This window comes from Emys orbicularis, chromosome 1, assembly GCF_028017835.1.
Source record: "Emys orbicularis isolate rEmyOrb1 chromosome 1, rEmyOrb1.hap1, whole genome shotgun sequence".
NCBI classification, from domain to species: Eukaryota; Metazoa; Chordata; order Testudines; family Emydidae; genus Emys; species Emys orbicularis.
The window spans coordinates 16,649,720-16,675,578 of NC_088683.1; the positions used below are offsets into that span (position 1 = coordinate 16,649,720).

General features: G+C 41.5%; 1 protein-coding gene across 1 annotated transcript in view; it reads right to left on the reverse strand.

The window, feature by feature from the left end:
* USP6NL (USP6 N-terminal like) overlaps positions 1-25,859 on the reverse strand; it is a 179,493-nt gene that overhangs the window by 18,586 nt on the left and 135,048 nt on the right. The window contains exons 8-12 of the mRNA XM_065417211.1: positions 23,917-23,965; positions 21,898-22,018; positions 17,512-17,606; positions 4,261-4,326; positions 4,072-4,171 (exon numbers count right to left, since the gene is read on the reverse strand). Coding sequence (XP_065273283.1) covers positions 4,072-4,171; positions 4,261-4,326; positions 17,512-17,606; positions 21,898-22,018; positions 23,917-23,965 — 431 coding nt within the window. The remainder of the gene's footprint in view (positions 1-4,071; positions 4,172-4,260; positions 4,327-17,511; positions 17,607-21,897; positions 22,019-23,916; positions 23,966-25,859) is intronic.

Here is a 25,859-nt window from a genome sequence, read left to right on the forward strand (position 1 = left end):
TTCAAGGTCACAGAAGACAGCATTGAAACCACGACTAGGGGTAAAATTTTCAGAAGCATCTAAGTGACTTAGGGAGCCCAAGACCCACTTTCAAAAGTGACATATGCACTTAGGAGCCTAAGTCTGATTTAAAGTCAATGTGGCTTGGGCTCCTAAGTCACCTCAGAAAATGGGACATGGATGCTTTTGAAAATTTTACCCTGGCAGTATGATGTTCAGGCTCCTAAATCATATGCTCAGATCATTAGACCAACTCTCTCTCAAAAAAAGCTGCAATACATACAGTCCTTGATTTGTTTGCTTTTAGATTTCAGAACTCCAGTTCAGGTGTTGGCTCCCCTGCTTCCAGTACATTCTAATAAAAATCTACAGCAACCTTATTACTTTTAGGTGTAGGTGATTATCAGTATTTAAAGAGTTTACTCATCAAAATTTAAAGCTTTAACTCATGTCTGTATTTCTTCTTACTGCAAAATATATGTGAAACAAAAGCTAATAGGAGTACAATTTCAAACCATGCCTGTGGACTGGAATAAACTTATTGCACTTTGGTAAGGTATTATGGTAATGTCCAGAAGCCCCAGTCAGGATCAGGTCTCCATTGTGCAGAGCACTACACAGATACAGAAATGGTACATTTCTCTAGGTATGGATGTCCATCTAAATAATCAAACAGTTACCACCATGTAGTAAACCTAGGTATTTTGTTTTATATAGCACCTTTTGCCAACAATCTCAATCCACTTGGATAAATTATTGTCCTCATTTAAAATATGATAAAACTGCAGCTCTATGAAAGCAGTATCTTGTCAAAGGTCAGAAAGCAATTCAGTGGGAAGTGGGGTCCGAATCCAGATTTCCTAATCTGAGATCCTCCTGCTCTAATCATTAGATAACACTTGTTTTTACTAGAAGCAAAACAGTTCTAAAATGCTTCTGTAGATTTTGAAATACAGACTCTGAAGGTGAACTTAGACTAAGGGCAGGTCTACACTAGAAATTTACATCGGCTCCACTGTAGTGTATCTGGTGAAGACGCTTTAAGATGACAGGAGAGAGCTCTTCATTCCGCTTAATAACTACACCTCTGTGGGAGAGCCTCTTCTGCTGACATAGCGCTGTCTACACTGGGGCTTAGGTCGGTATAATTATAACACACCCCGGAGAAACGTAGTTACACCCAAGTAATTTTGTAGTGTGGACTAGGGCTAAATCTTTCAAAACCGTTAACTTTTCCTTCCAAAAGCAAAGTGATCTTTAAATTAGAGAGACAAGGTGGGTAAGGTAATATCTTTTATTGGTGAGAAAGACAAGCTTTCGCGCTCACACAGAACTCTTCTTCAGGTCTGGGAAACTAACACAGAATATCACTGCTAAATATAAGGAGAAACAGATTGTTTAGCATAAGTAGTTACATATTTCAATGGACCACTCAAGGTGAAGTGGCCCGTTAACACCCCTCCAATCAGCGGGAGGAAAGAAAGGGAGGTGAGGGGGGAAAAGCAGCTGGGGTGGGGTTTGCTAGTGGGTTACAGATTGTTGTAATAATCCATAAATCCAGTGTCTCTATTCAGTCCATGATCTTTAGTGTCTAGCAAAGTCTCTCTCACCAACAGAAGTTGGTCCAATAAAAGATATTACCTCTCCCACTATGTCTCTCTAATATCCTGGACCAACACGACTACAACTACACTGCATACTTGAAAATAAATGAAGTTTAAAAAATGAGTCAGCAATGTTTTCAAAGGAAGTATAGCTTGCATATAATGCTGTAAAATATATTGGAGTCTTACTGTGGAGATTTGTCCAAAGCCATGTTCTGGCTGTACCTTTTTGATATCACACTCAGCATCGTATGGTTAGGACCTCATAAATGAAAATCAAAAGAAATACCTATGGTATTACATATACACACAAAGTACATAAGAATTACTTAAAAGAACATGAAGGCTGCAAAGTCAAGCACTCAAAAGTTAGGACAGATGGTGCTTAATTAATGAGCAGTGATTTAATATTTTATTTTAGCCTCACTGTTCAATGTGTGGCCCCCGTGCCTTATTTACTGCACAATATTTTAACCCTGCACATAAGACAATTAATTTAATCATGGGCTTTTCTATGGCACTCATCACTAATATCTGAGAGCTTCACAAATATGAATATATATTTCACAATACCCTTCTGATGAGGAACTGATGAGGCCAAGAGAGATAAGGTCAAAAGTCTGCTGGTTTTGGGTGCTCAGTTTGACATACCTAGGACCTGATTAATTGTACTTTATATGTTCAAAGCAGAGCTCCCACTGACTTCAGTTGTAAGTGGTCAGCAATTCTGTAAATCAGACCCCAGGATCTTAAGTCAGACATCCAGAAAATGAGAACACAATTGCAATCTTAATAGTGTTCTTTTTAAGGTAGTTGTATGTGTGTAATTTTCCTAGTTTTAAAAAACAAAAACTGAAAATAACCCTAATTTAATCATGCGGCATCATATTGACATCCATATAGCTCATATGCAGGGTTTGAACCTGTAAATCCACCACACATCTCTGCTACTTGAGCTAATGGAGTAACAAAGTAGTAGTAGGCTGTTATCCTCTGTGTGGACCAGCACTAGAGGAGGATGGGACACTTTAACACAGGGTTTCAAAGATATTTGTTGACATCATAGTAATTCCACCTGTGACGCATCAAGGCATGTATCTATGCCATGCCAAGAGTCCTAGACCATTGTAGTATCAGAAGTAACTCAATCACCACCCTTATTCTACAGCTAATTTACATGCAATGATTTCATTGGTTGTATGAGGGAGACTGCACAAATGGTGCATTATCAGGCCCAACTGCCACATCCATGCAACCACAAAGGCTTTCAGATACTAATATAAGATTAATAAACCACATTCTAATAACTATAGGACACTGCAGGGTGTTACCTAATAGGCTTTTAGTGTACTTCCCTAGTGGCTGAAGGTACCATGTCTTTGGCGTTGTGTGTCTCAGTGCACCAACAGCACAGTAATGAACAACCTGTTGTAGATTATTGTCATATTAGCCTGTAATGAGTAACTGCACACAGCTAGGAAACTACCACATTGGTTTGCTTTAGGAAGGCAACTGGGGGTGAAGGGGAGAGAATCTGTTTCAGCTATGAATTTTGTCTAAAACTACATTTCACACAATTGTTTTCTGCTGCTTACAATAAGGGGAGTTTAATACCTTATATAACAGCCAGAAAGACTGCCTATGTACCAGATTTTTATGTAGCCAATGGCACTGAGTATACAAGCGAAGAAACAGAGTTAAAGAAAAATTATACAGGTGATTATTTTAGTAGCTGGTAAGGAAAAGAGAAGCAGTATCCACCACAGAACGGCATTAAGTATAGATGGTCCACCAAAGAGTAGAATTAGGCTTAGATGCAGCATGTCATCCCCCATGCCAGCTAAAGGAAAAAGCTTCTGGAAAATTGTAGTAGGGAAAAGCAAAGAACAGGAAAGGGCCAGACTTGAGACTGTTAACCCTCTTTTGATCTAGCAAACACTACATTAAAGAATTACCAGAACCAAGTAACTACAATGCTTATTCCCACAATTTTCTAGAGGCTGTGTCATTTACTGAGTAAACACAATTTAAATCCCTTTTTACTATTGTTCAACTGTATAATAATGAGTAATTTACTCCACCAAATAAGATATTTCTTCTCCTGAGAGTCACTTTAGATTTCCTGGCACAATTACCCACGATATCAGATAATTAGCTTTTCAAGTCCTGCCATGCAATTGGACAATATTCTTTGTCAGTTCCTTGCAGAACAGTAATTCCAGCATCAGCTATATAGCATGATCTAGAGGGTTGCTAATTTGAGGGCATCACAGTCACGCTGTGCTGTGATGAAAGATCACAAAGGAGAGATCAAAACAGGAGAAAAAAAAACATTTGTCAAATATATATATATGGTTTTTTACAATAAAAGCCAAATAGAGGAAATGGCTATTTTTAAAAAACGATAGACTACTTAAAAACTAGTTGAATCTTTGTTTAGCTTTTAAGTTTATGAGAGATCTCTTACTTCTATGTAGTTTCAGAATTGTGTAAGACATAGCAGTGAGAACTCGCTCTCCTTCAAGTATGTAGATATCCCATATCCTGAGAGTTAATGTAAAGGGAGTCTGCAATGACAGAATCAGCCAAAAATGTCAAAACAGCTTGCCCCAACATATGACTAAAAATAGAAATATAAAAATATAAAGATACTCACACGATCAAGGAAACACTGAAAAAACCACTTCATTGTGTAAAAGCTCGTGGAGATCTCCTGGGAGTCCTGTAAAAAGCAACAATTTATAAATACTCAATTAAGAACGCTGCAATGTACTGCCTGGCACATAAAGGCCTCCCACTTTTTAACCTGGAGCAATAGCAAAGTACCTTCAGCCCAAACCTTGAAGTGAGCTGTTAGACTAACTCCTTCCCTATGTCTTGCTCACTGTACAATTGAACTTAGCTGCTACTGCTGTCTGGGCACAGCGTTCAACCATTCTTCACACAAAAGAATTCTGACTGTTTCAAACAATGTTGCTTCGGTCCAACAAATGCTTTCTCTCTCTTGTTTATATTTTTCATTCCTCTCCTTTTTCTGAAGAGAGATGTAGATGTTTGAGGATGAGTATTAACAGATACCCCTGGAAACATTAAATCTTCCACTTATCGTCAGAACAAGTATAGAAGAGAGTGCACGTTTCTTTCATGTTCTGGAGGAGCCAGAGCTCAGTCTGCAGGCCCATTTAATCTTTAACTTCTCTGCTGACAAGGCTGCTAGCAAGGGTGCCTATTAGTGCTAGATGGGGTGCTGATCTTGTGAGGTGGATATATATCCACCAGGAAACAGACTAAGACCATCAATTCATTTCACATAGGACCTCGAGTAATTAGAATGATAATGAATTTCACTTCCTACTAACAGGGGCTTAGTATGAACTAGGGGTTTAAGAGATGAAAGGTTTTGTATTCCATTAGTCATCTACTGTCTTCCCACCATGTACACAGTTTATATTTCTGCATAGGAAATATTATTTTCATTCTAAATAGGAAAAAGCTCACTATGCCTGAAATAACTTTCCATATCTTGAGTATCGATACCAGCTAACAGTAACAAGAGGCAGAAAGACATGCCATGCTTATACTTTTCTGTAATTGTAAAACCACTGCCATTCCTGTCACTTGCATTAGCACTAATTACAATGTTGAAAGTCTTGGAGACTAGGCTGCTGTTTGAGTGGTGAGGCAGCCAAGAAATTAAGTGACACTGAATTTGTCTTCTCTGATGACTATGGGATAGCACAATTTTAAATTAAGCCTCCATGCCTGTCACAGTCAGCTATTTCACAAGTTTCGGAAACATAAGTTCTGAAATAATGAGGGACTGACAGTACAAGAGTCAATAGTCATCTGGCATGTTCACAGGCCATATACGTTTTGCCATTCCTTGCTGTTCTTCATTGCTCATACAGGTTCAGCAGGGGTCATCACAATCTAGTAGGTAAACAAATTCAGTCTCTTTGTTCAACCAGTGTTACAGCTCTCTCTCTCTCTCTCATTTTAAGGTATATATAATGAAAGTTTTTAAAGAGGTGGATTATTTGGAAAGACAAAACTATGGGATAGCTCAGTGGTATGAGCATTGGCCTGCTAAACCCATGGTTGTGAGTTCAATACTTGAGGGGGCCATTTAGGGAACTGGGGTAAAAATCTGTCTGGGGATTGGTCCTGCGTTGGACTAGATGACCTTCTGAGGTCCCTTCCAACCCTGATATTCTACGATTGTTCTTTGGATTCAGGCCTGCGTTAGATCAGTAAAACCAATGGCATAGTCCAGTCTTGCAGTTCCTGATATATAGAGTAGCGACTGGTTAATTGTATGTACAATGTTATATTATGTTATAGTCAAGACTCTGTAAACCATAACTTCCATTTGAAAATAATTATTCATAGGTATTATTAATGTAAGTAAGATGTGGCATATCCCCAGTGAGAAACTGTGACAATTAACTTCTAAAACCATCTGAAACCATCTTACAAAATAAAGAATTTATTTATAGGATGAGTCATTAAAACAAATGGGCTTGTTTGGGGATTTCTCAGTAAAACAAGGTGAATCAACAGTCTACTACATATAAGAAAATATAGTGGGTTAGGTTCTCAGTTGGTGTCAATTGATGTAGTTCCAATAAAAAAAATATCAATGCAGCTAAACTGATTTACTCCAGCACATGGCCTGGTATATATAATTCAAAGATGATCTAGCAGGTTCTCGTAATGAATGTTTATTGAGATTTCATATATTCCTGTTTTCAACTGGCTCAAAGTTCCCTCAGAAGGTGAGTGCTATTAAGATACTCTAAGTAAAGTATGTCTACACTAGATATGCTACTGCAGCTGACATTCTGTAGATCTTTCTCAAGAGGTTCTGAGGAAAAACTATTCTTGGTTATTAAATATATTATAATGAATATGGGCAATAACATCATATCAGCAGAATGACTGACCACCATGAAGTTTTGTTATCTAGTCATATCCTATTGCTCTTATTAAATATTATTTTACTTGTTGGTTTACTTCGATTTATTAAAAGCATCTATTCAAAAACGAAGGGCCGAGAGTATAGCACTGTCCATTATAACCAGTGGCTCTATGCCTGGTAAGCCAAAATCCTCGAAAATTAAAGCAAGAAGCAGCTCTGACCTATAGTCCAAAGCCTTCATGAACTCTACTGTGAAAATTGAAGCCATAATTTTCATTCCAGAGGCAAGTGAGCTACTGGATCTCTGTTTTCACTACACAGTAAGTTTAAAAAAAATCACAAGATACACCCTGTGATTTTGGATTAATCTTTTACTGTAATGAAGAGAATGTTTCCAAACTAATATATGTTGTAGCATGGCCTGAATAAGTCTCAGCACATTGTAAAAAAAATTGATTAGATTTTAGTATATACTATTCATGTTCAATAGAAACAGATTTTAGTAGAATCTGAGCCAGCTACAGTCATCAGGAAGTTATTCTCGCCATAATGCATGTGTGTACCATTCCCACTAAAAAGGTCACATGAACATTACTTATTGTTTGGCTTGAATGTGCTCAACATTGTAATGAAAATAACAAACAGTCCCAGCCCAAGGATTTCATAACTGAGAGGTAAGCAGAGTGTACACTCTATTTCTTATGCCCAAGTTCTGAAAAAAATTCATTCCTCCTACCACGGCTACCCTTTGGGTGAAGCAGCGGCTACTCATCTTGCGCAGTAGTTGCAGTTCTTCAAGATGTGTCCCCCTATGGGTGCTCCACTTAAGATGCGCCTGCTCCCCTTGAGCCCTTGATCAGAAATTTTTCTAATAGTCACATCCTTTTTACCCACTCATGTGTCCTATGTATCCTTGTGCTGCACACTGAGGGTATATAGCCCTCAGTTCCTTCTCCATCCAAATATCCTAAGAGAACATCGGAAGGAGGGTGGGTAGTGGAGCATGCATTGGGACATATATCTTGAAGAATTGTAGTTACTGCAGAAGGTGACCTCTTCTTCTTGAGTAGGATCCCTATGGGTGCTCCACTTCAAGTAGTACTTTGAAGAGTAACTTCTTTTTCTTCAATAGGTGTCCTTATGGGTGCTCTATTTCAAGTGACGCCCAAGCAGGATCCCCAGAAGGAGAAGGAAGCTTCAGAATTGAGTTTAGAACTGAAGATAGTACCGCATTACCAAGTGCCACATAGGAGCTGGTGGCACGGATCAAGGCAGAGTGCTTAGAAAATGATTGTGCTGAAGCCCATGTAGCGGCTGTACATATCTTAGATATTGGGATGTACTTGAGTAATGCTGTGGATGTTGCTTCTGGTCTGGGAATGTGTGCTATCACCCTTTGGGAGGGTTGAGCAACAGCTGTATCGTAACAGGCAACAATATATGAGAGATCCACCTCGACAGTCTCTCAAGAGAGACTGCGAACCGCTTGGATTTGTCTGCAATGGAAAAAACTGCCTATGTGACTTCTGAAATTGTGTGGTCATATCTAGGTAGAAAGCCAATACTATTCCTTTCTAACATCTAAGGTAGTAAAACAGGTCTCCTGTTGAGATGTATGCAGTTTTGGAAAAAAAACACTGGTAGATGAATGGACTGGTTAAGATGAAATTCCGATAGTACCTTAGGTAAGAATTTATGGTGTGGCGTAAAGAGACCTTGTCCTTGAAGAACACCATAAAGGGGGGATCCGCCATCAAGGCCCCAATTTCTCTCACCCAAGGGGCCAACTTGACTGTTACCTAAAAGGACATTTTCATACATAAGTGGAGCAAGGAACAGGTTGCCATTGGCTTGTATGTAAGTCTCATGAGATATTTAAGAACCAAGTTGAGGTCCCAAGTCAGAGTGGGAACTCTAACATGGGGATAAAGGTTCCCAAACATTTAATAAATCTTGGCGACATAGGGTGAGCAAATGGTTCTGGCTAATAATTCACCATCCAAGATGATGGGCTAAGATTGTTCCCTATGTTCCTAAGGAAAGTATTCAATAAAAGCCAGTTTATAAAATTATATTTGGCCATGATCACCTATAGTTTGTGATCTGAAATTGCAGGGTCATGGACGAATAAGACTTCCATTCAGAAAGGTCTAGTCTTTTTTGGTCCTTGTCATACAGCGTAGGCTTGGAGTAGCATTGCTTACCCCATTCATTTATTGCATCTATCACCAGGGAGTTAGGTGCGGAGAGGCAGAACAAAATTTTGGAGTCTTTGGGGGGAACATAATATTTTTTATCCTCCCATTTACAAGTTGGTGGAATGATAGCAGGTGTTTGCCACACTGTCTTTGCCAGGAGCATCTCATTAACAGGTAACACAACCCTAGGGAATGTTGCTGACTTCAAGATTTTAGACCTTAACTTCTTGGAATAGTATTTGAAGAGTGTCAGCTACCTCTTTATAAGGTAATCAAATTGTCAGAAATTGTCAGCCAGGAACAGTGGTGGAAGCATAACCGCCTCATCTGAAGACAAGGCCACCACTCAAATAAGAGTGAGTGGTGGCCTTCTTATGCACCGTAGCCCCCTACTCCTCCAACTTCTTCTGTTGGTGGGCTGGTTGGGGAGAAGACTATTGGAAAACTCTAGTCTTCCTATGTGATGGAGTCGGTGGTCTGGCAAACTGCTGCCGATACACAGCCCACAGATCTCAGTATGGCCACTGAGAGGGCTCATATGGGGGAGGGGGTGACATTCACAGTTGGTTCCACCACATTTCTTGTTGCGCACAAGGTTCTTCCTAAAAGTGTCAAAGAGCAGGTTCCTATTGCAGACGGGTAGGAGAAACCCATACCCATCCTCCTCAATATCCTCTAATGGGGGGGGGGGGGAGAGGGGGGACAAGCAGAAAAGGGTAGGCAGTCCTGAGCAGCAGAGACTCCAGTTTCTCCATCACTGACAACTCATTAGAGTACCTGAATTCCTGCTGTTCTGAGTAGATCAGTACTGATGTGGTAGCCAAAGAAGATGGTGCCATCGACTGGGAACATACCGTACAGGGGCCAATGGTGCCTGGTGCCTTGGTGTGCCCAGTACTAAGGGTGCCAAGCAGAGAGGTACCAATGGCAGAGCTGTGTCAGATGGTACCAGTCTGGAGGAGTGCTTATCCTTGCCCTCCTTGTCCCTCGTAGACAGTACTGGGGCCCTGTCAGAGCTAGGTACTTCTTTAGAGCTCCAGGACTTTCCAGCCTCGCCAGTACTGTAGGAAGTGTTATGAGAGAATAACTGCAGCCATCTTGTGCATTCAGCCACCATTCCTTTGAAGTGAGAACACCACGTAGTCAGGAATAATTTTGTCTTTGCTGAAGAAGCAGACAAAACAGCTGCACGGCTGCAGTGTTGCTAATAAGGATTGATAAAGTGACAGATTCATGAGAATGAGAGAGGGTGTGGATAGCTGACCTTGGATCTGGGTGTCTGTGATCATGAGTTTTTTTTTTTTTTTGCTGAGAATTGCTTTGTTGATAAGTAGAATTATGAGTTCTTTGTTGTTGCTAGGGAAATTGTTAGCTCATTAGAGGTTACTATAAGTTATGTACTTTGTATTGAGCAACCTATAAAAATATTAGAGAATACAATTTGGAGAAAGATTATGACGAGCTAGGAGACTGACATCCAACTTCCCAGCGGCTATGACGAAGGCTGGCCACCAGAAGCCTGTTGCTGACCACTGTTCACCATCTCAGACTTTGGGTAACTACATCTGGGGTGCTCTAGACTATTGTTATTTTAGATGTGTACTTTGGACTCAATAAAAACAAGGATTTGGGGGTGAAAGCACTCTTGTGTGTACCAATCATTTATCACATGGAGGAGCCATGTCCCCATTAAATTATGTCCTGAAGCCGCTTGGAAAACAAAGACTATTTGAAAACCCCAGGTAACAGAGGAGGCTTTTGCGTTTATGGTATGGATTCGAGAGGTTGAGGACTTTTAGGAGCCAGCTCCTTATGATGAGAGTTCAAGCTCCTCCTCTTCAAAGCTTTCCCTGAGGCCTCCATTGCCTTCCCCTTCTTAGGGGAAACCTGTGCTGAGATGCAAGGGGTGTTGGATCTGCCCAGAAACAGATGTATTGGTGGATGGGGTCTTCTGACCTGACTTAGAAGCAGGTTGAAGGGAGCGCTCCATCAGCAGCAGCCTCAATTTAATCTCTCTGTTCCTCCTTGCTGTGGATTTGAGAGCCAGGCAGTAGTTGCACTTCTGGGAGACGTGGGACTCTCCCAAGCAATTGACACCCCTGTTGCTAACCAGGATAGCCTCTTGACAAGACAGGCAATGTTTGAAACCTGGCAAGCCAGGTATGCCCTGCCAGGAGAATAAGGCTCCCTGGAGGAAGGGGAAAGAGATGAAAGAAAGCCAATCCTTTCACTATTTAGATAGTTTACAGTTAGTTACATATAACAACTAACACTAAACTAATACTAAACTTAAAAACTATAGCTAAAGTGTTTAAGCGAATAGCCGAGGCATGCTCAAGGTAGATGCGCTAAGGCTCCATCTCAGGCCAAGGCGGTTCAGAAGGAACTGAGGGCAGTTTGCCCACACAGCCCCATACAGGCCCGCCAATGGGGAGAGGGGAGGAAAGGAGGCAATTGCCCAGGGGCCCAGGCCGTTTAAAAGGGCCCGGGGGCCCCTGCCGTGGTAGTGGCAGCCAGGAGCCCCGGGCCCTTTTACATCGTCATGGTGGGCTGCAGGGCTCCTAGGCGTGTGCTTCCGAGTCCCAGTGCCTGCCGTGGGCTGCAGAGTGGCTCCGCCAGGCCAGCCCACGAGGCTCCATGCACCCCGCCGGACAGCACCGTGGAAGGAGGGGCCCTGGGCAGCTGGAGGGTGAGATGGGCAGTAGCCCCTGGGGGCAGAGCTGGGGGGGAGGAGCCAGCCCGGCTGCGGCAACAATCGCTACAACTTTGTATGCAGGAGCAAAACTTTCTGCATCCATTTGAGTGAGCCGGTGGGGGTGGGGGTTGTCGAGCTGGGAACAGAGCATGGGAGCTGAGCTCGGGGGTAGAGCCGGGAGCGGGGGGGGCAGAGGAACTGGGCTGGGGATGGCTACAGGGAGCCAGGCTGGGAAAGGAAAAGAGCGGGGGGATGGGAGACAGTGGTAGGCAGGGACAACTGGGGGCAAGGAAAAGAGCGGGGTGGGGGAGGGCAAAGCTGGGCACAGGACCGCTGGGGGACAGACTCGAGATCGGACTCAGGATCCAGTAGCCACTGGTCCAACATCTGCAGCAAAGGCTTTGTCTGGGGTCTGCCAGGGAGAAGGGTGGGTCTTGGAAGAGGGAGGGTGGGTCTTGTTTCGGTGACAGCGCTGAGCTGGTGTGTGTGTGGGGAGGGGGCGGTATTTGAGGCTATTTTGATTTCGGGCTGGTGGCTGTTCTTTGGGGTCATGTGGCTGATCGCATTAGGGGATTATCTCTGGTATCTGGCGATGGTTTGGGGGTGACGGGATGATTGGAGATGGGGGCTGGTAGTTGGGTGTGGGGAGGTATTTCTGTTGGGACTGTTGTAAAGGGAACAGTGATGGAGTCTCACCAGAGGTATCAGAGGGGTAGCCGTGTTAGTCTGAATCTGTAAAAAGTAACAGAGGGTCCTGTGGCACCTTTAAGACTAACAGAAGTATTGGGAGCATAAGCTTTCGTGGGTAAGAACCTCACTTCTTCAGATGCAAGTAATGGAAATCTCCAGAGGCAGGTATAAATCAGTATGGAGATAACGAGGTTAGTTCAATCAGGGAGGGTGAGGTGCTCTGCTAGCAGTTGATGTGTGAACACCAAGGGAGGAGAAACTGCTTCTGTAGTTGGATAGCCATTCACAGTCTTTGTTTAATCCTGATCTGATGGTGTCAAATTTGCAAATGAACTGGAGCTCAGCAGTTTCTCTTTGGAGTCTAGTCCTGAAGTTTTTTTGCTGTAAGATGGCTACCTTTACATCTGCTATTGTGTGGCCAGGGAGGTTGAAGTGTTCTCCTACAGGTTTTTGTATATTGCCATTCCTGATATCTGACTTGTGTCCATTTATCCTCTTGCGTAGTGACTGTCCAGTTTGGCCAATGTACATAGCAGAGGGGCATTGCTGGCATATGATGGCATATATAACATTGGTGGACGTGCAGGTGAATGAGCCGGTGATGTTGTAGCTGATCTGGTTAGGTCCTGTGATGGTGTTGCTGGTGTAGATATGTGGGCAGAGTTGGCATCGAGGTTTATTGCATGGGTTGGTTCCTGATTTAGAGTTGTTATGGTGCGGTGCGTGGTTGCTGGTGAGAATATGCTTAAGGTTGGCAGGTTGTCTGTGGGCGAGGACTGGCCTGCCTCCCAAGGTCTGTGAAAGTGAGGGATCATTGTCCAGGATGGGTTGTAGATCACTGATGATGCGTTGGAGAGGTTTAAGCTGAGGACTGTAGGTGATGGCCAGTGGAGTTCTGTTGGTTTCTTTTTTGGGCCTGTCTTGTAGCAGGAGGCTTCTGGGTACACGTCTGGCTCTGTTGATTTGTTTCTTTATTTCCTTGTGTGGGTATCGTAGTTTTGAGAATGCTTGGTGAAGATCTTGTAGGTGTTGGTCTCTGTCTGAGGGGTTGGAGCAGATGCGATTGTACCTCAGTGCTTGGCTGTAAACGATGGATCGTGTGGTGTGACCGGGGTGGAAGCTGGAGGCATGCAGGTAGGCGTAGCGGTTGGTGGGTTTTCGGTATAGGGTGGTGTTAATGTGGCCATCGCTTATTTGTACGGTGGTGTCTAGGAAGTGGACCTCCCGTGTAGATTGGTCCAGGCTGAGGTTGATGGTGGGGTGGAAGCTGTTGAAATCATGGTGGAATTCTTCCAGGGTCTCCTTCCCATGGGTCCAGATGATGAAGATGTCATCAATATAGCGTAGGTAGAGAAGGGGCATGAGTGGACGAGAGCTGAGGAAGCGTTCCAGGTCAGCCATAAAAATGTTGGCATATTGTGGGGCCATGCGGGTGCCCATAGCGGTGCCACTGGTCTGGAGATATATGTTGTCACCAAATTTGAAATAATTGTGCGTGAGGATAAAGTCACAGAGCTCAGCAATAAGTTGTGCTGTGTCATCATCAGGGATACTGTTCCTGACAGCTTGTATTCCATCTCTGTGTGGGATGTTTGTGTAGAGAGCCTCTACATCCATGGTGGCTAGGATGGTGTTTTCTGGGAGGTCACCAATGCATTGTAGTTTTCTCAGGAAATCTGTGGTGTCACGGAGATAGCTGGGAGTGCTGGTGGCGTAGGGTCTGAGTAGGGAGTCCACATATCCAGACAGTCCTTCAGTGAGAGTGCCAATGCCCGAGATGATGGGGCGTCCAGGATTTCCAGGTTTGTGGATCTTAGGTAGTAGATAGAATAACCCCGGTCGGGGCTCTAAGGGTAAGTTGATTTGTTCCTGTGTTAGTGTGGGGAGTGTCCTGAGTAGATGGTGCAGTTTCTTAGTGTATTCCTCAGTGGGATCTGAGGAAAGTGGCCTGTAGAATTTGGTATTGGAGAGTTGTCTGGCAGCCTCCTTCTGGTAGTCAGACCTGTTCATGATGACAACAGCACCTCCTTTATCAGCCTCTTTGATGATAATGTCAGGGTGGTTTCTGAGGCTGTGGATGGCATTGCGTTCCGCACGACTTAGGTTATGAGGCAAGCGATGTTGTTTTTCCACAATTTCTGCCTGTGCACGTCGGCGGAAGCATTCTATGTATAGGTCCAGACTGTCATTTCGACCCTCAGGAGGAGTCCATGTGGAGTTCTTCTTCCTGTGTTGTTGGTGGGAGGGTATCTGTGTATCAGTGCGCTGTTCAGTGTTATCTTGAAAGTATTCTTTGAGTCGGAGGCGGCGAAAGTAGGCTTCCAGATCACCGCAGAACTGTATCATGTTCGTGGGGGTGCTGGGGCAAAAAGAGAGTCCCCGAGATAGGACAGACTCTTCTGCTGGGTTGAGTGTGTAGCTGGATAAATTGACGATATTGCTGGGTGAGTTAGGGGTACCCCTGTTGTGGTCCCAAGTGGCAGGTAGGATTTTAGACAGCTTACGGTCCTTTTTCCTTTGTAGAGAGGTGAAGTGTGTAATGTAGATCTCCTGCCTTATTTTAGTAAAGTCCATTTGTGTGGAGGGTTGGTTATTTATGAAAGTCTCCAGGTTCGAGAGCTCTTTGTTGATGTTTTTCTGTTTGCTGTATAGGATGCTGATCAGGTGGTTCCTCAGTTTCTTTGATAGTGTATGGCATAATCTCTCACTGTGGTCTGTGCAGTATGTAGATAGCAATGGATTTTTCACCTTCAGTCCATTTGGTATGATGTCCATCCGTTTGCATTTGGAAAGGAAGATGATATCTGTCTGTATTTGTGCAAGTTTCTTCATGAGGTTGATAGATTTCCATTCCATACGGCTAAATGCAGTGCCTTGCATGGTGTCAAGTATCAGAGGGGTAGCCGTGTTAGTCTGAATCTGTAAAAAGTAACAGAGGGTCCCTGTGGCACCTCTCACCAGAGGATTTATTTATGTTCACTAATAATAATCCTGGTGGATGCTCCCTCACTGAACATTTTTAAATCAAGATCTAAAAAATCTGTTGTGGGAATTATTTTGGGGAAGTTCCATGGCCTGTGTTATGCAGGAGGTCAGACTCACTAGATGATCACAATGGTCCCTTCTGGCCTTGGAATCTATGAATAAGAATGTAACGCTCCAAAAAGAGCTTCAACTGGTGCATGAGTAACATGTCAAAGAGGGACATACAAGCCTTGGGGGATTATCGTGAGAATTTTCATACATCCACAGCTGTGGGTTTAAAAAGCCCATGAGCACACAGTAGGTAAATTTAATCATTATTTAGGTCACTGGTTAATGTTGGGACTCTCCCTCTCCCATATATTAGTACTCTGTTTCAGCCAGACTTTCCGTTGGGATTTTCCTTCATGTTCTGGGTGGGAAACTGGCAGAGGGATGGGGATTAGCTGGAACACACTGTCACAATGAATTTGGCTCAGGGAGATTAAATGACTTGCCTAAGGAAACCCAATGAATCAGTGGCACCGAGATAGAACCCAGACAGACATAGAACCCAGTGTGCTGCTCTAGCCTTTAGGCAACATTATATTAAGTATTCCCTACGTTTAGGCATAAAAGGCCATCTTTTTAAAGGAACCTCAGTTTGGCCTTCTTTTCAGATTATTGCATATGCAAATGATTGTGTGTGCAGAATTGTGTGCCACAAATGTAGAGTATTGGGGTTCTTTTAGCTGTAGGCTTTAGGAATGGGTCAAACAGCTTGACTGCCTTTCAGTGTATTTATTGTCATCTCTTGGAAGTTCATACTTATTTCTGGGAAGAGTTTTTACACAGAGATGAAGGATGATCCTGGGGGTACAGCAATAGGAGGTCTGTGTTCAATTCTCTGCCCTAGACTTCCTGCCTCCCAAGGCTGGAGTGTGCAGTGGGGGCAGCGAAGGGCTGCCTATGATGGCACAATGCAGTGCCCATGGCAGGGGAATTCTCTGGCTGCTTGTGGTCTGGTTCGGGTGGGACCAGGGTGGGAGGGAGAAATGGGACAGAATGCCACCTTGGGTAAATCAAAATCTCTTTGGGCCTCCATTTCCTATCTGTAAAATGTTGATAGCAATCCTCCCTTTGTTTGTCTTGTCTGTTTAAATTGTAGTCTCTGTAAGGCAGGGAACTGTCTCCATGAGTGTGAACAGCACCCTGCACAATAGGGACGTAATCTCAGTTGGGACCCATAGGTGCTACTGTAATACAAATCCATAAATAATAACAGCTGTAATGGTTCCCCACTGGGACCCGAATTATGGCGTTTGCACGCTCAACTACCTTTCGATACATTCCTAGTTTTTTGACCAGTTGTCTGGATTTTTTTTTTTTTTTTTTTTTAAGGTAAGACAGATCTCAGCTTGTTACTAGGGCATCAGGTTACCCCTGGCCTGGGGAAAGAAGGGGAGAGGGAATTCTTCAGTGTTGAGACATTGCACTGCAGATTCCAGACACAGAGCCTTCAGGTAGTGACACAGTTACAGAAACTGCAATTTATTCTGCCTCATCCTCCCGAAGGCCAATGAGAAGAAACTTCTTTGGTGATATAATGGGGAAGAGGCTGGGTGGTATCTGAGAAACAAGTAAATTCTGAAGCAGCTCTGGAGCTTGCACCAGTCTCAGGTGGATGGGAAAGGCAGCTGGATGGATACCCATGGGGAAGAGCTGAAAGTTAGGGTCTCTGTGGTTGGTAAATGTGTAGTAGAGAAAATGATCCATAGAAACACAGACAGTAGGAGACTGGAAAGAAGCAAAAGTTCCCCTGGGCCCAACTGTAGGAGATGCTGCGCCCATCCTTTCTAGGGGGCCCACTGACTGTTCTGCCCTGGGGCCCAGAATTGCTGTGGCGGGCCTGGCCCCATATACGCTTGTGTGAGGCACAAGGATACACTGGATGCCGAACAGACATTGCTAACGGAAAATCTCTGATCAAGGGCTCAAGAGGTGCATGCGCACCTGAAGTGGAGCACCCAGAGGGACACTACTTGAAGAAGAGTAAGTTGTCTGATTACAAAGTCTCCCTGGCCCAGAGGCACTGTGTGGTCAGTTCTGCATGTGATAAATCCTTTATAAAGGCATTCAGTGCCCAGGGGTTTGCTAAATAGTAAAATCTTGAATTGCATTTACTGAAGACCCAAATATTTTCAGGAAACCAGCACTCAGAGATGTGACTCCCAATCTGATTATTTTAAGAGCCCAATCAATGTCCCAATTCAGCCAAAACTCCATGACTTCATTCATATAACAGCAATAGGACTTTTGCTGGTTAGAACCCAACATCCATCCCCCAAATTTGTAGCATTCTAAATCAGTAGATTAGACTGGACTGAAACAAGATGATTGACTTTGGTGCAATAAATACTACTTTTTTCTGGCATATTTACTTACGAAGTGTTGCTTAAGTTTAGACAAAAACTTCTTCAATATTTTCTCATGATGTTCTTGAAACCGCAACAGTTTTGGAAAACCAGGAACAAAAAAGCCTAGAGGGGGAAAAAAAGGTAAATGTGCAGCATGTAACAGGGATAAGTTTCACAAAAAATTATCTTAAAGGTATCTAAAGATTTAAAAGTGTGTTGGTTTCAATTACATCCATTTTCAAGACTGCAACACTCAAAATAATGTACACAGTACATTTTACTACATTGATGCAAGAATAAGTGTAGGTTTTATTGTTCAAGCTACTGTGGTAAAATCTCAACCATTTTCCTATTGCCTATTTTCAATTTAATAATAGCTATGATGGATACAAGCTACATCAACTCTGATTTAGTCTGCACCACTATAAAAGCCCATGGCAAGCAGACATTTTTTTTTTAATGGCAGATTCCAAAAAAGGTTAAAAACAGAAATCTAAAGTGTGGTTTTGCCCTCGACAGTGAGCGTAGAAAGGCACCTTCTTAGCAAGTCTGCTCTCTCTGTGTATTCACAAACCAAACAGCTGCCAGAACTTGTGCAGCAGCAAAGGTAGAGAAAGAGAGAGAATATTAGGCAGGGCTCCCCATCCAGATGTGGAATTAATAAGAGAGCGTAATTTGAAGACCATGGGCTTGTACAGTGAAACTAAGGGCATAGGTAACCTGCGAAAACTTTATTGGTGATATGTCTGAGAATGAAGCAGCCAGATTGAATTTCATTGCCTCAGCTGAGTTTGCAGGGCAGGCAACAAGGGGGAAAAAAACACACATTTTTACTTGTAAACTGAGATAGCTGATATGAAAGTTAGTCAGGCAAGGTGGTTGAGGTAATATCTTTTATTGCACCAACTTCTGCTGGTGAAAGTAAGAAGCTTTTGAACTTACACAGAGCTCGTCTTCCTGGTATTTTTTCAGCAAAAGTAGTCCAATAAAAAAATATTACCTCACCCTCCCTGCCTCTATTATCCTGGGACCAACATGGCAACAGCACTGCAAACAACATGGAAGTTAGCGCCATAATAAACAAGGACCCCAAAATACTATTTTAATGGAACCAGTTTTCAGAATAGACTCAAATTTTAAAAGCAAAAGATGCCTTCTGGCCAGCTGCCAATTCAATAATTCCGCACAATATGCAGAATGACTAAGCATTAAGCCCTCCTATCTCAGAATCATGGAACCTATGTTAATATAGCAACTCCTCTGTCATATGAAAAAAGGAATGTCTGATGTTACCTACACTCAGCTAAGCAAAATTGTTTTCTTTTTATATTAACTATGAATCAGTACCTCAAAGCTAATTGTGCATCATTAATAATATTCAAAGATACCGTTGCTCTTTCCTTTCATACACTAATTCTTTAGCCTGAATCTGGAAAATAGTTATGGAAATCCTAAGGGAAATAGCTTTCAAAAATTTAGATGATTTTTAGATCATACCTACATTTTATGATTTGGAGACTTCGTGCCATACATACAGAAAACATTTAGGGTACATCTACATTTGGGGGGGGAGAGAGAAGAGGGGGACATATGTTTTGGGGGTTTCTGTCTTTTTTTTCCCTGCAGTGTAGATGTACCCTTACAGTCAAATCCATCCATTGATTTCAGTGGACTTATACCAGAGGTTAGTTGGGTTGTATATTTTGAGAGACACTTGGTTGCACTGGAAAAACAGTCTGAGTCCGCAGGTCACAGGTGGATGGCAGATGAAACAAAGTGCTTTGTTTATTATAGAGAGGAACTTTTTAGCCCTGCTACTCTAGGCAGCACCTTTTTTTAATTGCACTACTCAGCCATCACTATCAGCCATTTATTTCAGAGAGTGATGTCTTATTGGCATCAAGTGTGAGAAGAGTCATTTCCCCCAGGTTTAGAATTGAAACGCATGCATAGCAACAATTTAGACTTGAAATAGTTTAAGGGCTACTTTTTAAAAGATGTGCACAGGAAGAAACGCAAATAGCAATGTGTATGCATACTTCACGTAAATCAATTTGAAAGTTTACTCTTTAGCATCTCCAGTGTTTATAGTAATGCTTTCACTGCTGTAAATGGATTTTAGGTATATAAACTGAAGTGCATTTGATTATTTGGGGGCGGGGGTATTATTCATTCAAACTATAGTTAAGGTTATATGTTAGCACATCTATAAACACAAACTTCCCCACCGGGGTGTTGTAAGGCTTAGTTAATACTTCTAAAGCACTTCCATTTGAGAATCTCAAAGTGCTAAGTATTTTATCAATCATGTTTTTAGGAATTTTATAGCCTTGATGGAAAAGAATTCGCTCCAAGCTCAAACTTGTCAAGCAATAATTTGGCCTGGGAGGGAATATTTTAAAACAAATTTCATTAAAATTAAATCCAGCCATTTTCAGCTTACACAAGTGATGGTAATGGTTTGTGAGGGGGAGATGGGACACACTTATTTTTATTCTGTTCCATTTATTCCAGTCTGCTCATAGCCCAATTGTTCATATATGTAAAAATGTACATGCCCAGCTCTGGCAGTAGTGTTTGTTAGCTACCAGCTCAGTGCAGACAAGCTAAAGGAGCATACACACAGCAACCCTCATGGAGCTCCTTCACCATCAGCCAGTTGGGTGCACTTGGGCTCACTGTAGCAGTATGAAATGACCCCTGCAAAAGCAAATCGCTTTAGAAATTTATTCTATCAGAGTTCCTCAAAGGCATCATGTTAAGAGCACAAATCCAAGGGTAAGAATCTCTCCTGGCAACAGTGTGATGTGCCCAAACACCAACATTTTAAATCTGGAGGACGTTCTTTATCCTATTTAATAGTTTACAGAAGACTAGCTTTTGGCCCAAAACAGCATCCCTCGGTGGTGGTAGGGGAAAGCCTACAGGTGTATAGAGGTCATATGTACTACAGATGGGTAAACTAGTTTGGAAAATAATAAGAATGGATTAGTTTAGTTTACATTGGTTTGGAAAAGGTAAAGAGAAGGACAACAAAAATGATTGGGTATGGAACAGCTTCTATATGAGGAGAGATTAAAAAGACGGTGACTGGGCTTAGAAGAGAGACGACTAAAGGAAGATATGATAGAGGTCTATAAAATGAAAAAAGGTGTGGAGAAAATGAATAGGGAAGTGTAATATAACCCTTCACATAACACAAAAACCAGGGGTCACCCAATGAAATTAATAGTCAGCAAGTTAAAACAAATATGAGGAAGTACTTCTTCATACAACACAAGTCAACCTGTGGAACTCATTGCCAGGGGATGTTGTGAAGGTCAAAAGTATAACTGGATTCAAAAAAGAATTAGATACGTTCATGAGGATAGGTCCAAGATGATCAGGGCCGCAACCCCATGCTCTGGGTGTCCCTAACCCTCTAACTGTCAGAAGCTGGGAGTGACAGGATGATAGGGGATGGCTCACTCAATAATTGCCCTGTTCTATTCATTCCCTCTGAAACATCTGGCACTGGCCACTGTCAGAAGGTAAAGAACACATAGAAAATACTAAAATTTAAAAGTAAATAAATTAGAGAGAAAACACAATTATATTTAATTAACAAAATGGTGGAACGATAGAATTCTGCGTGAGGCAGAGATACAGCTTGCCAACAGTTTACCCTTATCTCATACCATTGTGACTACCTACAGCGTTAGTTTTAACTGTGGATTTCCAGCTTTGCCAGTTGATGTCACAGCCATTTAACAGGTTTTTTTTATATGGTTTTCATTATTATTCAATTGCTATATAAATGTCTGCACTACCAAATTTCGACACTGCCAGGCAAAGATAACTGAAGTAACTTCCATGAATATCAGCAATGAAGTCCAGAAACACAGTCCTTAGAATAAATACCTGTAAGTGCAGCATTTAACATAGAATAATAGCTTTATCTGCATTTTACAAGGCTCTGACAAAGCGGCATTTGTAACATTACTTTACAGAACAAATCAGTGGCACTAATAGCTGAAACAGAAACACTGATACACTTAAACAAAGTGACAGCTCTAAGAGAACTTTTGGGTATTTTCCCAGAATAAATCACACTCTTTCTCACACACACCCCTTTTAATGGGACACAAGCAGAATAATATTAAAGGATGGGAAATTTTCATTGATGACTACTCGTAGGATATAACCTATAAAACAATCATATGAAATTGTAGATAAGTGTTAACCATATTTATTAAGAGATTATTAAGCATTATTTGTTCTGCAGTAGAATGCAATAGCCCCACACAAGAGAAGGGCCCCGCTGTGCTAGGCACCGAACACATGCAAGTGGATATGGCCCCTGTCTCAAACAATTTATAATCTAATTAGGACATGTTGAAATTTAATTTCTACTATGTGAGCTGAAATACCATACCATGCATAGCATGTTTAGGACCTGAGAGTAGTTTCACCAGGGCCCAAAAGGCATCTTCTTCATTCATGTACATGAGGAGTAAAGCTGTGATCTGGCTCATTCCCTGACAGTATCCAACCTCCTGAAATTTAGAGGACAGGAAACATTAACTTTGTAAACAAAAAAACAACAACTATTTGTGTATTTTTTTAACATGAGAAAATACACCATTTTTGTAATAAGCTCTCTAAATATGGCAAACCCACACACCCCTCAAATTTTCATCATTAAAATTTTCCTTTAAACTCTATTACCATGCCTATTCAAAGACAAAACATATTATACTATAAGTGATAATTCGCTGTTTTCCAACTGGTGCTTGAACTGGCTTTGGCCTTTCATTAAAATACAGTACATTTGTACACTAAATCCTTTATTTTAAAATGTTCGCATATAATTTATATGAACCTACACCCAGAACAGATGTGTTTTCTATTCTCCATGTGGAGCAGCACAGTATATGGCAAGAAGATATTGCAGATACATAAACAAGTGAGACAGACCTCTCTCCTCTTATTCAAAAACGGTAGCAATGAAAAACAGGAAACCCTACAAGGCTACTGAACTAATATATTAACTCCTATGGTGGGAACCAGCAATAAGAAATATCAGACTGCTTAAGTAAGGATTATTACTGACTTTACAAAACCAGCTGCTAATTGTATATTTGATGAGAAAGAGATAATTATTGAGAAAGTCTTTTAGACAGATGGTTTCGTCGCAAAAACTTTGGCCAAGGAAGCCTTTTAATTTGCTTTAATGCTGAAAGATAAAAAGGAAACTAGCTAAGAAGTGTGAAACAACTGATATATAATAAAAGAGAAAAAATGCAACAACAAGCCTAAATACTAATTTTTCTACTTGTTTAAACACTACCAATGTCTATATAATATCCATTGATTTTAAACAGCATCTTTCATGTAATATAAATTATTATTAGTTAATCCAAACAATGTGCTGTGGAAAAGAAAGTCCCTATCAGAGTTTTAATCCTAATTGTAACCCTAAACACCGTACAATCAAAAATCTAGGGCACCTATTAAATGACAGAAAACATAATTTTAGAATTAAAAACAGTAATATTAGCTGTGTAAAGTTAAACACAACTATAAAAATGTTTGCAGGATGGGGGCATAAATGAGTAAGCACAGAAGTGGACATCTGACAACATTTACATTACTTACGTTTTTAATAGACAACTCAGAATTAAATGCTACAAACCAGGAACGTTTCTGGCACATAACACGAGATCTAAAAACCCCAGTTCGGGAAAGCACTGCCATTCAGGACAAGAATGGAAAACTTACCTTACGAGAGAAGACTCAAAGAGCTTGGCTTGTTTAGCCTAACAAAAGGCTGAGGGGAGGAGATATGATTGCTCTCTGTAAATGTCAGTGGGATCAAATACAAGGGAGGGAGAGGAGTTCTTAGTTAAGCGCCAATGTTGACAAAATAAACTGGCCATCAATATATTTAGGCTTGAAATTAGATGAATGTTTCTAAACATCCGAGGAGTGAAGTTCTGGAACAGCCTTCCCAGGGAAGTAGTGGGGCCAAAACACCTAACTGGCTTTGAGACTGAGTTTGGTAAATTTATGGAGGCAATGGTATGATGAGACTGTTTACAATGGCATACAGCAGTGGTGGGCAACCTGCGGCCCATCAGGATAATCTGATTGGAGGCTGTGAGACATTTTGCTGATGTTGACCGTCTGGAAGCACTGCCCGTCGCAGCTCCCGGTTCTCTGTTCCCGGCCAATGGGAGCTGTGGGAAGTGGCGCCTGCAGGCGAAGGGGCTGCAGGGACGTGCTGGCCACCGCTTCAACAGTATTTGAACTCAAGCTCTCAACCCTACAACAGCCAGATTGAGCTGGCAACAGTTCAGATCTTTATGTAAGTTGAGAAGTATTTTCAGTAACTTTTGCAACATTGTTTAAAAGACCCATATTTGATCTCAAGTGTACATGAAACATGACTTACCGTATTATATATTGAATATGCAGCTAAAACATGGAATAAGGATTGTTGCCTGGAGAAACAAAACAGTATGTAAATGAAAATATTTAATATTGTTTTTAATAAAAAACAGAAAGCTACTGAATCTACTTTCTGAATATCTGTTTCTCCAATTTGTCTAATTTCAAAAACAGAGAAATATACTTCATAATCAAAACAGATGTAATATAATCAAACAATACTTACTACTTATAATGGTTTACATAAGAACATAAGAATGGCCATACTGGGTCATAAGAACATAAGAATGGCCATACTGGATCAGATCAAAGGTCCATCCAGCCCAGTATCCTGTCTACCAACAGTGACCAATGCCAAGTGTCCCAGAGGGACTGAACCTAACAGGTAATGATCAAGTGATCTCTCTCCTGCCATCCATCTCCACCCTCTGACAAACAGAGGCTAGGGACACCATTCCTTACCCATCCTGGCTAATAGCCATTAATGGACTTAACCACCATGAATTTATCATGTTCAAAGTACTTAAATAATAACTAACTAATAATGTAACACCTCTAGGAGATAAGTGGGGAAACACATCAATTTTACAGCTGGGGAAACCGAGGCATAAACTGGGTAAGAGTTACATTTTCAAAGCATCCACTAGTTTTGCATGTCAGTAGGGTTGCCAACCCTCCAGGATTGCCCTGGAGTATCCAGGAATTAAAAATTAATCTTTCATTAAAGATGGTCATGCGATCAAACCTTCAGAAATACGTCCAACCAAAATTGGCAACCCTGCGTGCCAGATATGAGACTCCTTGGATCTGATTCTTAGAACTGCTGAGCACCAGCAGCTTTTATTCATTTCAGCGGGAGCTACGGAGGTTCAGCTGTTCCGAAACAAAACAGGCCCAAAGTGTCTTAAGCTGGGCACTCAAAAATTGAGGCACCCAAAACTAGAGATCAATTTGAAAATTTAGGCCTAAATGACTTTCCTGAACCAAAACTTGTAAATGTCTTTTTACTCTTCTGCTGACTGTCAAACAAAAATGTTATGTTTCCCGTTAATGGAGATGGGAGGGAATAATCTGTTAACCTTGGCGAGCACTTCCCCTAGATCAATTAACAGTGTTTCCTCTGAACATGCTCACTGCATGATTATGTGAGTAGATACCACTTATTTATAAACATGTGTGGGTGTGCTGTTAACACTGTACAGAGGTCAGGAATGTGTGTGTGTGTGTATTGTGGGGTGTGTTGTTTTTTTTGTTTTTTAAGCCCTAAACTCATGCACTTTGATTCCAAAGTTTTATGATTGCCACAGAAACAATATGGGCAAAAGAATGGAAGTTGGACTTCAGTTTCTACCTTCCTTTAACTATTGAATGATGATGAATTATTATGGTACTAGACATTAAACTTGAGTCTTATTTCTTTCAAAGGACAATTTCTGTCTTTCACTTTATTTGGTCTTTGATTGCATTGGGTGATTAAAGCATGTTTATTTTCATTTGAAGAAAATTTGCATTTAACCACATATTTCTTCTTATTCATCCAACACAGACCCACTTCACAAGGAAAATGGGGGACATTTTAAAGACAATCTGCACTGGCAGATAAACAAAGAGGTGAGTAAAAGGCTCCATTCATATCTAAACGTGGGCTTCATAAACAGATTGTGTTCTGCATTTTAAAAAACTGCATCACACTTCATTAATTCAGTTTAAGAATTTTAAAACAAAAAAGCGCATTCAGCTTTCTCTCAAGGTTTAATGTCAATGTATGTATGAAACACTACACTTTCATATGTCAGACACATGAAAATTAAATTAAGACTACATTAGATTAGAAAATCTTGGTTTAACTTCTCCTGGGGTAAATGCTATAGGATTTAACTGAGCAAAAACATCTTTGATCAGACATAAAATTATTCTTCTTTAATAGTATGTGTGCACATGCATGCA